This window comes from Rhineura floridana, chromosome 1, assembly GCF_030035675.1.
Source record: "Rhineura floridana isolate rRhiFlo1 chromosome 1, rRhiFlo1.hap2, whole genome shotgun sequence".
NCBI lineage: Eukaryota > Metazoa > Chordata > Lepidosauria > Squamata > Rhineuridae > Rhineura > Rhineura floridana.
The window spans coordinates 175,031,722-175,044,961 of record NC_084480.1 but is presented as its reverse complement, the minus strand read 5'-3'; the positions used below and the strand labels follow the sequence as shown (position 1 = coordinate 175,044,961).

The following is a 13,240-nucleotide window of genomic DNA, read 5'->3' as shown; positions in this document are numbered from 1 at the left end:
AAACCTAGTCTTGCCTTGTAGCATTCAATTTCTCCTCCTGCATCTTGCTTCACCTTGAATACCCATCTGCATCCTATGGCTTTCTTGCCTGGTGGAAGCTCTGTCAGGGTCCAAGTCTTATTCTTGTGCAGTGCATCCATCTCCTCCTGAGCGGCTTTTCTCCACAAAGCGGCCTCGTGGCATCTGCTTAATCTCCTCCCAAGTTGATGGTTCACTGGGTAGCTCAGACTTTGCAAGGTAGGACAGGCATAGAGGTGGTACACCCTTGTTGGTTCGCGATGAGCATCTAGGAGCTTGTTCTGGGATCTGGTCTGGCTCTGTAGCATCTTCCAGTCCAGTTATCTCATCATTCTAATCTGCATCTGTACCTCTCTCAGCCTCATCATCACTTTCTGCAGTCTCTGCCTCTTCTTGCTTAAGGCTTGGGTCAGGTTGTGCAGATATCTGTGGTGTCACTGGTATTTCATATGTGGGTACTGGCATATCTATGAGAGATTGGACATGGTGCCCTTGCTCTTCTGAGAAATCTAGCATAGTCCCTCTTTTATCAGCTTTGCTTTGTTCATCAAAGTAGGCAACGTGTCTTGTGCTGACTTCACCTGTCTTTAGGTTCATAACTCTATAGCCTTTGCTACCAGGAGCATCGCCTATTAAAATAGTCTGTTCTGTTCTAGCATCTAGCTTCTGCCTCTTTTGTTTTGCTATGTAGGCAAAAGCAATGCTTCCAAATACTCTGATATGTGCCAGGTTTGGAATTCTGCCATGCCACAATTGGAATGTTGTGTGTCTGGTGCCCTTGGTTGGCAATCTGTTCTAGATATATGTTGCTGCCATGATCGCATCACCCCACAGTCTTTTGGGTAGATTAGCATCAGCAACCATGCATTTAGTCATTTCCAGAAGAGATCTAAATTTTCTTCCAGAAATCCCATTCTGCTCTGGAGTATGACAGTCCTCCTGTGCAAAATGCCTTATTCCTCCAGAAAATTTTGTGTTTGGTACAATATAAACTCACCACCGTTGTCCGTCTGTATCACTTTTTGCCTCCTTTCAAATTTTGTGCTCACCATGGAGATGTATTTCTTCAGCATATCATGTGTTTGACTCCTGTTGTTGATTAATTAAGTCACACAGTACTTTGAAAAATCATCCACAAAAATTAGAACATATCTATTCTTCCCAGGTGAGGGTACATTAGATGGTCCACAGAGGTCACTGTGTATGAGATCTAGCACCTTGGTGCTTCTCTTTTCAGTTCTTGATGGAAATGAGGGCCTAACACCCTTTTCCTCGATGTAATTTACACACCTGCTTGTTTTATCATGGCACTCTTGGTTGACCTTGATACCTGTGGCAAGGTTCTGCTTTTGTAGTTGGAGGATCGCAATGTCCCAGTTGCCTGTGCCAAAGTTCTAGGCTGGTCTCATCCTTGTCTGCCATGGCTGCATTTGCTTGTTCAGCTGAAAGACTTAGTTCATAAACACCTTCATTTTCATAAGCCAGTGCGAACAAAGTATTATCTTTGGTTACTGTACACTTCCTGGAAATGTATTGCATATCCTTTCTTATCTAAAGCAGAAATTGTTAGCACATTGCAACTCAATTCAGGAACAAATAAAACATGATCTGCTACATTTTCTATGGTTTCATTAGGTAGCTTGCACTTTAGAGCAACAGTTCCAGAACCATTAATATTCATATATTGACCACTGGCCGTCTGAATTCTTCCTTTAGTATCACTATTTCTTTCATCAAAGAAGTCTTCATTATAACAACTATGGTTTGTACATCCAGAATATAAAATCCAATTGTTTGATTTTGGCTTGTAATTATTTGCCACAAGACCTTTTTGCAGTAAGAGGAAGTTGCTTTCTTTGGATTCCTCTCTCTTAGGTTCCTTGTGCTTTGGTAAAGCATGCTGATGCTTCGTTTGTTCTCTTTGTTTGAAATTTGCAGAGTTACCATTGGCTGAGGAGGAGTCACAGTTCCTAGCCAGGTGACCATGCCTCCCACATGAAAAACAGCATTGTGATTGGTTCTTGGGAGGGGCTTTTCCCTTCCCTTTATCCTTCTTGCTAGCCAGGTAATTTGAGCCACTCTCATTTGAATCTCTTTGGATAACACATTCCTCTCTTAATTTTGCAAGAGCTTGTTCAAATTGAATCTCATGGTTGTGGTTTAAAAGAGAAATAAATGGTTCAAATCTCTCTCCCAGTGTGCCCATAAGAAAATCCAACTGCTGTTGGTCATTAAATTCAAGTCCAGTTAATTTTAACTTGCTGAATATACTTATCAGGAAAGTTACATGCCTTTCACAGTCTTTCTTTGTTTCTAGTGTTAGCTTCATTATTTCGTGAATCAACATTGTCTGAGATCTAAAACTTGTAAAGCCAAATGCCTTTTGGAGTTTATCCAGCATTTCCTTGGCTGATTTACACTCTGTTACACAGATCAGTTGATCATCCTTAAGAGCATCAATAATTATAGCTTTTGCGATAGCATCTTTGTCTTGCCAAATGCTTATTTCTTGGAGATCTTCCTCTGGTTTAGGTTCCTTGATACCGGAAAGAGCCTTTTCTGCACCCAGAGTAATTTTAATCCTGCTTTTCCATTGTTCAAAGTTAACAGCAGTTAGCTCTGGCAGTCTGGCAAAACCTGTATTGTTATGCTGATACATTCGTGGTCTGAGAAGAGCTTTGGTTTGTTAATGCAACTCAGAAAAACAGCAGCCAAATAGGTCTCTTTAAAAACAAGTGCCTGATATAGGGCAAAGGGGGAAACAAAAATACGCCAAAAATACTCAGAAATAAAACCTGAAAAATCTGGTTTAATTCTCATTTTTTTCTGTGCTAACCATAACCTGTTTGGTATTTTAAAAATATGTGTGAAATAGGAATAGTTTTGTGGTCCTATTTCTTAGCAGAGATATAAATGCAAGCAGCGGGATGAGAATCAACCAGTCCACCCTTTCCCTCAGACACAAATAATTACAGACACAATCTTCTTAAGTAAAAGATAAAGAATGTTTACTCACGACCTTTCATATGTTCAGGAAACATAGGCTCTAGCTTAGATAGAAAAGTAGAAGTGTCAGAGCATGATAATGGTCATCTTGGAGAGGAGCATGTGCATACTTCACTCTCCTCAGGCTTAATGGAGAACATGCAACACCCCAGACAAAAGAAGAGGAAGAGAAAACCAGGTAACCCCACCTTTTAGGAAGTTGCATCACTGGTAAACAGGTACATGGGATATTTCCTAAATATTCCTTAAAGCTAACATGCAAGTTTGCTTATTCTAACAATTACAAACTCAGTAGAAGCTGTACCTCATATCAAAGATATACCGGAAACGTTCGCAAATGTCTCTGGGCTACGGGTGAATCTTAAAAAATCTGAAGCGTTATGTTTCCATATTTCCTCCACAGCTCAGAGGCGATTCTCATCTGCCCTGGGAGTAAGTTTGTGCCCAAGGCAGTTGAGATATTTAGGTATACAGATACATAAAATATGAATAAACTATTTATGGTTAATTATAGGCCCTTGTGGTATAATATAAAGGCAGAGATGAACAGGTGGACCAAATTAAAACTATCTGCTCAAATAGCTACAATAAAAATGAATGTAAATGTTTTACCTAAATTAACATTTCTTTTTCATGCAATCCCAGTGTACGTAGCTGAAAAACAGCTTAAAATTGGGCAAAAGGAACGAAGTTATTTTATTTTTGAGAAAAAATCTCCTAGGATTAAAAAGCATTATTTCATAAATCCAATAAAGGGGGATAGGGAGTCCCACACATAATACTTTATTATGATGCCAACCAGTTATGCTACCTACTACAACTAATAGGTGACAAATCAAAAAATTGGACTCAATAAGAAAACACCGAAATACAAGGCTTTCCGCTGGGAACATGGCTCCTTAGACTAAAAGCGAATAAAACAATAATGTAGGTCAACAAAAACCCATTTACAACTGCTCTGCTCAGCATCTGGGGACAATGGTCACGACAACGCGTACCTAAATCTTCTCCTTTAGTCCCTTTATTCTTTCACCAGGGCTTTTTCAATAAAAATAGATATTTACCATGGCAACTGTAGCGGGAACAAGGATTACTTCGTTTAAGATATTTTTACCCAAATAAAGCTTTAATAAGAGAAAGAAACTTTAAACAAATAGCGGGCCAATCAGGATTTCAATGGCTTTTTTGGAGACAAATTACTTTTCTGCCCAAAATTCAAAGCACAAGCTATATCAAATCTATCATCTTTCAAAAATATAATTTTGGCAGCACAAAATGGTGAGAACGGGATTATCTCTAGAATATATAACCTACTTATGGGGTCAGAACAGCTAACAGGACTCAAGCACCAATGGGAGGAGGATTGGTTAACAGAACTGGATGAGAGAGACTGGGAACAATTATGGAATAACCGTTTGATACCCACTTCCTCCCATCAAGTTCAGGAGGAAATGTTAAAAATTGCCCATCGCTGATATGTCACTCCAGTGTACCTATCGAGGGTGAACCACAACCTGTCCCCTATATGTTGGAGAGGATGTGGTTCAATTGGTACGTACCACCATATGTGGTGGACATGTGAGAAAGTTAAAACCTTTTGGAATGCTATTTTCAAAGATATTAATCAAATAACCAATCAAGACACCACTCAAACACCACACCTTGTTATTTTAAATTTATTGATTGATTCCAATAAGAACGTACAATGTAAGAACTTGATAGGCCATCTACTTATGGTAGCATGTCTTACAATTGCCAAGCACTGGAAAGACCGAAAGGGTGCTTCAATAAAATATTGGTCACACAAAGTATGGCATATAGCACTCATGGAAAAATTAACATCTAAGCTCTGACTAGCAAGGGGAGAGTTGAAGAAAGAAACCTTTGTGGACTCGTGATACCCTTTCATAATGTATGTAAGCCAAACAACACACGGATAGACCCCACCAACAGAATATGTGGCCAGTTGGAGTGCCTAAACCATAAAATACTTCAATTTAGACAAGGTTCCGTATATCTGTTTATTTTCTAGTTTTGTTAACATATCAATATTATAATAAATTACTTAAGCACATATAGAATATACCATTGCTTGGGAGGGGTGAGAGATACAGTTTAAGGGGATATAGTAAATATAGTTTAGTAAATTCTATTTTTTATGTATGGATTGTATTTTGATTATTGATGCTGTGTTAAAGATTTGTAAATTTAATAAAAAGTATATATATTTTAAAGGGGGGGGAAAGAAGCCCCTCAGGCTTCTGCAGGAGGGAGATATGCAGTTCCTGAGGGTAGCCTGACATGGATGACTCAGAGAGTTGATAATGCTCAAGCAGAAGCAATTATGTTATCCCTAGGATTGCCAGGTCAGAAGGATCCCAAACCCTGAGATTTTGGGGAAGAGCTTGAGTGATGTCACGGGGCAGGCCCAAGTGATGTCATTAAGCATGATACATTAAGCATCAACCATAGTTGCTTGCACATACAATTCAAACAAAAACATTTCTTTGATTGGAAAATAAGATAGAAATCTTAGCTAAAAGATGGAGCCTGGGTAGGGAACATTTAATCCAGCCAACTTGCTTCTGGAAAAAATGTTTTAAGTGCCCTCAGGCCAGGCCACTCACCAGAAGGCCACTGTAGGAGGAAAGGAGCCTAGTGCTGTGGAAATGTTAGATGGGAGCACTCAGGAATAAAGAAGGATGCCCCTGAAGACTGCAAAACACACTTACTAAGGGACTAAGCCCCATGGAACTCAATAGGATTTACTTCTGAGTAGATATGGTTTGGATTGTGTTGTTGATAAAGCTTGACTAGGGATCTTCTGCAAAGATATCCATATTCAAGAAGGGTTGGCAACCCCCTGCCCAGAATGCCTTGTCCCTACATTTTAACATGGCTGCTCCAAATTTCTTTACAGATTTGACCCTTCACTTTCAGAAACAGGTCTGAGAAATTAGTAAGAATAAGAAGATTCTCTACTCTTTTCTGTCTCCCCTGTGGGCTGCTGTAAACTCACCTTTGACAGCCAACCCAATTCCAATGCATAATAACTGACAGGGAGAAAACACACATGGTTTGGTTTACCTTTACAGACAGCAGCTTGGGAACAACAATTGCAGCCATGCTGCCTAGTATGTGAATTCTCTTTTACCACTATTGGGCAAGAAACAAACTATCATGCAAACAACAAGGTGCATCATCAGTGGATTTAAGGGGATTGAGTGGAGTGCATGGAACCACTGTTGTTGCTTCTATAGAAGAAAGGGAGTGAGGATAAAGGTAAATGAATGCAAACAGAAAAGAAAAAGAAAAGACAGTGATGATTTACTAAATGTAACACCACACCAACCACAACAAGATTCCTATGAGTAAGGCAGAAAACTCAGCATCCCACAACCAGTCAGGATTCCTAACCAAAACCCAAAACTACAAAATTCTGGCAGCCAGTCAGCCAAGGTCACAGAAATCCCCATGCAACACAACCTGACTCGGGGGCTGCAGTTAGTGTAGAATGCTGTGGCACAACTGCTGACAAGAGTGAGACCATATCAGCACATAATACCTGTGCTCTGAAATCTGCACTGGTTGCTGATTTGCTACCAGGCCAAGTTCATGGTGTGCTTTCCATGTTAAGGGTGCCACACAGTACTTGTTCTGATCCTGTAAGAAATCAGTTCTTTAGTGGGGCAGCACCTACACTTTGGAACTCCCTGCCTATTGACATTAGCAGGTGCCTTCATTGTACTCTTTTTGACACCTGCTAAAACATTTTTGTTTAGGCAAGCTATCCAGGCATGTAGAAGCTATTGTGTTTTATCTATTTTAACTCATTGTTGGTTTTATTATTTTGAATATTTTTAAATACCTATCTTTAACTGTTTTTGCCAATAATTTTATTGTTTTAATTCTCTCTGTAAACTGGTTTGATATTTTTTACAATAAAGCTGTTCCCTTCCACGTGAACCTGCATATGATCTGAACAAGAGGCCCTTCCTCAGATGCCATCTGCCATCAGAGGTGAGGGTCAGAGTAGTGAAACTAGGCCTTTTCAGTGGTTTCACCTCTAATTATGTAGTAATGTCTTCTCCAAGACAGCTTGCTGGATAAATGTTTGGTGCCATGTTAAGACTTTCCAAAGATGTCTAATTTTATTTGCTGCTGTGCATGTGTTCCAAAGCTGAAGGCATGGGCTTGGTTAGCAACCTCCTCTACCAACTCCAAATATATTTGAGCACTGGCAGAGAGAGGTGACATCTCAGTTCCATCAGTCAGTTACACTTTGCCATATGAGGCCAGGTGGACCTTTCATGAGTAGTCTCCTTGAAAAATACAAACGGACATGCAAGCTTCCCTGAATGGTACTAAAGTGAATTTTAATTAAACGTATTAGCATAATTCCTCACAGCTCACCCCCATAACAGCACCTTCATCCAATTATTTTAATTGTCCAGCATGGTTTTCCACTTCCCCAGCTTATTTAAATGGTTGATAAGAATGGACTACAAGCATTATACATATACATATTTCTGCCCTTGGCATACTGTGATGGCAACATTACAAAAGAAATTATATTTGTGCATTCCACAGGTAGAGAGCTGGGACTAAAAGCCTTTTCTTTTCTCAATCATCACTGCTTCATCCTGCCAGTCATTTTGCATTCATTTGCCTAATCTTCCAAATAGGAAGGCTGGATTTTTTAATATATATTATTTTTCTAGCCCTGCTTCCACTTTTTTCACAGGGGGGTTTACTTTTCTAGAGTGACACTCTCTCTCCTCTGACTCACTCTCTCTCTCTCTGACTGTCTCTGGCACACACACACACTCTCTCTCTCTCTGACACTCTGACTCTCTCTCACTCTCTCAGACTGACTGACTCTCTCAGACTCAGACTCTCTCCCCGCCCCTGCCCCCGGATCAGATCCACCACAACACAATATTGACTTTGCCAATGCAGGAATTCCGGGCAAGAGTTCCAGATATGTGATATGATCACGGCAAGGGTAAAGAACCATGTAAGAGGTCAAGGAACTTCAGGTGACTGAACATTATGAAGTTAGAAGTTCAAAGGCCACAGGTAAGGATACAAAGTGCTGAAAGTTAGGGTGGGAGAAGCCCATAGAAAGTTTTGATGAGGTTTGTGCTGGATGCAAACACCAATGAAGGGAGTTTAGGAGAAGTCTTATATACACTAAACATCCAAGAAAGTAGGCAGCAGAGTTCTGGATAAATGTGAGAGGAAGACCAAGATGTGATATGGGAAGGTCAGAAAGAAGGTTGTTTTCATCAAGGTAAGGGATGACCAAAGGGGACTGAGAAAAAAAGTCAGATTCTTGCAATGATAAATGGAGAGTACAACATGATTTCCCCATAAACTGAATATAAGGGGAGTGAAAGAAAGATAGATACGACAATGCTTCTGTATCACCCAACATAGGGAGGAGGTGCTGTTGTTAGTAGGTATATGAAGTGAAACAGGAGAGGTTTAGGAAGAAAAGTGAACTTCAGCCTGGGACATACATCATTTTTCAAATAGTGATGAGATGTTCAAGTACAAATATTAGGTGACAATGTGAGATCTCTGGGTACAGGATATCAGCATACAGGTGGTCCTGAAAGCCATGGGATTGTATTCCTTGTATTTCATTGAAGGCCATCATGAATGTATGGTAGAGAGGAGACTTCTTGAGTAGCAAGGACCCTAATAGAAGGGAAATGCTGTGAAAGAACTTCTCCAACAGTGGAAACACTGAATGGGCATCCTGAAAAGAAGCAGATGACAACAGAGTAGCAGTAACCTAACAAATGGGAGGAATCAAGGAAAATCTGTGATTTTGTCAGGGCAGCAGAATTTCCCAGAACCACTACCCAAGATCCAGGGACTGACCCTAGGACATGTTCTTTGAATACCAGGCATATCACCCACTAGTCTGGATAAAGGAATGGATCTTATTGAGGAATAAAAGACTATTGGATTTGGAGGGCCATAATTTGAAGTGGGGATGGCATGGATATCTAAGGTATGACAAAGTAAAAGTAAATGTAGACTTTAACAATCATTTTATAAGACGTCCTCTGTTGAAAATATGGAATAGATATAAACCAAGGTTTTATTCGAAAATACCATTATGTGTCTCAAGTCAAGAAGCGTTTTACAGAAGAGAAATGGCTGGAAAAGAGAAATGGTTAACTTATCAAGAACTATTAGAAAATGTACATGGAGAATATACAATGAAAGAGAGAGAACAACTGACAAAGGAAGGATATAGTTTTCAATGGTTTGCCTATTTACAATTGTTAGAAAGATATAAAATGGACAAGAAAATGTATGGGTTTGAAATAAGTAAATCTGATTTTGAAATAGGATTGTGTACAAATGATGAAAATATAATTGCGAAAATGTATAAACTCTTACTGAAAATGGATATGGAGGAAGAACAAGTAAAAGAGTGTATGGTAAAGTGGGCAAAAAAATTTGGTTATAACATACAAATGGATCAATGGGAAAATATGTGGAAAAAAGGCTTGAGATTTACACTATGCTATAATCTTAAAGAAAATTTCTATAAAATGATGTACCGTTGGTACATGACTCCAGAAAAGTTGTCAAAAATGTATAGTAATGTTTCTAATGTTTGTTGGAAATGTAAACAACAAGAAGGATCATTTTATCATATGTGGTGGCTGTGTAAAAAGGCAAAATCATTTTGGGCACAGATAGGTAGGAAGATGCAAAAAATTCTAAAGATAAATATTCAGTCAAAACCAGAATTTTTTTTATTGGGTTTTATGGATAAACAAATAGAAAAGAAATATGGAAGAATAATATTATATATGATTACGGCAGCAAGATTATTATATGCACAAAAGTGGAAAATGGAATCAACACCAACAACGGAAGAATGGCTATTGAAATTAATGGACTTAGTAGAAATGGATAAATTGACATGTCTACTTAGAGAAAAATCGACAGATACATTTCTTAAGGAATGGAAGCCTCTCTTAGACTTTTTGTTGAAAGATCAGAATAAAATGATATTGGGATTTGACGATTAACTAAGACAGCCTATGGAGAAAAGTGATCCTGTATGTATACATTAAGGGACAGGTTTGATGTATATTATATACTTATAGCTGATCTGCGACAAATCGGAAGTCAACTATTTTATTTTTATTTTTTTTGTTGTATTGTTATGTTTTTTGACTTTGTTTTGTTTGTCTTTTGAAAAATTTGAATAAAAAATTATTAAAAAAAAAAAGAATACCAGGCATATCACCCCAGAATACTTCATGACAGTACCTATAGAATATTAATATGGCTAAGAGCACAACTTGTCCCAAAATGAACATGCCATCCAAGGAAGAAATGTATCCACAATATGGATGCACAAAACCGGTAAATTGATAAACATTTTGTGTGGGTGTGTGGTTGGTTGCTTTATCCACTGTAAAACAAGCATGAAATCTTGGCTTTGGCAAAAGTTAATTATTGTTCTGTTCCACAGATAAACCATTGGGGGGGGAGAGGTGTGCACATGTATGTAAACTAGGGATGTGAGCTATTGCCTGGTACCACTTCGAAAGCATTCCATTTACCTAACTTGATTCACGTGCACTCATTCTCCACAATCCACTGCTTTTACCAGTCCGATTTCCCCCCTTCAAAATATTGATATTAATATTGCTATTATTTCACAATATTGATATTTTGAAAGGAAATTGATACATGACAGAAAATGACAATATTTGGAAAGAAAATATCAGCATGTAAAAGCAAATACCAGTATTTTCAAGGGGGAGGAAGGAAACCAAGTCTCACACAGGTTATGGACTCTAGACTTGCCAAGGTGCAGGAGGTGCACTGAAAGCTGCTTTCCTCCTTTCCTTTCCAAAAGGAAACCAGCTAGTCTGTTTGCTAATGTGAAAACTGACAAGCCTCAGTAATAGCAGAGGAGGCGGCAACAGAGCTGCTTTCCTTTCCTTTATCAACATTTTATTTCAAATTATAAATATTTTGACAGAAAATATTAATTTGAAAGTAAATATTGATAATTTGAAAGAAAATATCGGTGAAGGAAAGGAAAGCTGCTTCACCACCAACTCCTCCCCTGCTACTAAGGCTGGTCAGTTTTCATATTAGCAAGCAGACACCAGCTGTTTTCCTTTTGGAAAGGAAAGGAGCAAAGTAGCTTTTAGTGCCCCCCCCACCTAATCCTCAGCAAGCCGAGAGTCCTTAACATGGGTGAGACTTGGCTTGCTTCTTCCTGCTTGGAGCTTGGATTATTCGAGTCGAGAGGGATGGCAAGGTGAGAGAGAGAGAGAGAGAGAGAGAGAAACCTGTACAGCTGTGCTATACTGTGAATAAAATCAATAAAAAACAATCTATTCGAGGGAATATTCGAAGGAGGGCGAAATCCAGCATTGTGGGAAAGCCACTGAAGTTCAGAGCAAACAGGATCACTCCACAAAGATGGAGAATATGCAGACTATTGAAAAACCTGGTGCTAAATCTGAATATAGCGAAATTCTCACCCATCCCTAAAGCAAACAAAACATCTGCATGTGTGCCCACAATGGACCTCAGGTTTCCAGAACTTCCAGAAGGTGAAAAAAATAGTAATTGAGGGGAGAGGACAACACCACATAGTGCAAATACATCCCATCAAGCACTACCCACTAGTGTGAATGGGAAGCACTGAGATATGTGCAACCCATGTGTGCATTGACGCCCTGATGCATACAGAGTCTTAGCTACTGTTTGAAATGAGGATGAGGTTATCAATAGCTACTAGCCACAATGGCTATGGCCTATCTCTACTGCTGGAGGCAATAAGCCTCTGAATACTGTCGGAATTGCAAGTGAGGAAAGTACAGTTGCAGTCAGGTTCTGCTTGTGGGTTTCCCATGGGCATCTGGTTGGCCATTGAGAGAACTGAATGCTCGACTAGATGGGCCTTTGGCCTGATCCAGTAGAGCTCTTCTTATGTTTCCTTTATACGAAGGAAGAACTAGAGGCAACAAACAAACACCAACCTAATTTGGTACAAAGAAACCTTAATCCTAGGACTGAGCAGAATTTTTGTCAGTTTGGATTTTCATGAAAAAAGCTGCATCAAACAGCTAAAAAAAATTAAACAGAAGTCAAAAGTGTTTCTCATTTTTATCCAAGTCCTGGCCACTATGTGAGAGCAGCCACAGGGACAGGGTAGAAGGCAGTCTGCCTAACCTTTAGCTCAGTCAGATTGGGGAGCTTACCAGAGCTGGCCAGACTCAGACATGCTCAGAGCCTGCACTTCCCTCTTGTTCCCAGGTCTCAGGAGCTTCAAGGAATGAAATTTCAAGGGGGCATTCAAATGCACCCCCCCAACAATAGCAATAGCAAAACCTGGCTCAACTCTGTAACTTACCACTTCTCACATTGAGACTTCCTTTGACTGTGTCCTTGCCCAGCACATTCTCTGCTTCACAACTATATTCACCTGCATCTTCCACTCTCACTTTATTGAACTGCAATCTGGAAATTTTTCTGCAAAGCAAGTAAACAAACAAACAAGTTAAAGTGAGAGTTCGAGGACTGCACAACTCCCAAAACTTGTCTTTTGCTGAAGTTTGAGACACTTTTAAAAACCTTTGCATCATCCAGGCAAGCTCTAAAGAATAAACTCAAAAAACTCAGCTGTACACTAGTACGTATTAAGTGAAGCACAGGGGAGGGAGGCATGCAAAGAATATACTCTTATCACTGAGATATGGTTCCTGTCCTTTGTTTGTCTTGTTAGAAACTATAAAGTGTGATGAATCTCTTTCAAATACAGGCGGGTTCTGTTCCAGACCCCCGCCATAAAGCAGAAATTGCCGTAAAACGGAACCCCATTGATGATAATGGGGCACGTTGCGTGAAAATGGCACGCGATGGGAAAAAATCACTGTAAAAGCGGAACAAGCGTCTTAATGCGGGGACTTTCCCTAATTGAAAGCCGCCGCATTAGCAAAGCGCTGTAAAGCAAAGTGCTGTAAAGCGGGGCCCTACTGAATTACACAAAATCTGTTTCAGATATTGCACAACCACTTGGTAAGATGCTCCCTGTCAAAAAAAATCAAAGATCCTAGTGGTTCAGATAAATACGATTGTCAGGTATATGGGTTTTGCAGGGGTGGCCCTAGACTGCCTGCCAGCAACTGTTGCCCTAGGCTAACCATGCAATTGGCACTCC

General features: G+C 39.6%; 1 protein-coding gene across 2 annotated transcripts in view; it reads right to left on the bottom strand.

Annotated features, from left to right (window-relative positions):
- NRG2 (neuregulin 2) overlaps positions 1-13,240 on the bottom strand; it is a 252,809-nt gene that overhangs the window by 66,274 nt on the left and 173,295 nt on the right. For both annotated transcript variants that reach the window (XM_061587063.1, XM_061587071.1), the window contains exon 3: positions 12,434-12,552. In XM_061587063.1, coding sequence (XP_061443047.1) covers positions 12,434-12,552 — 119 coding nt within the window. The remainder of the gene's footprint in view (positions 1-12,433; positions 12,553-13,240) is intronic.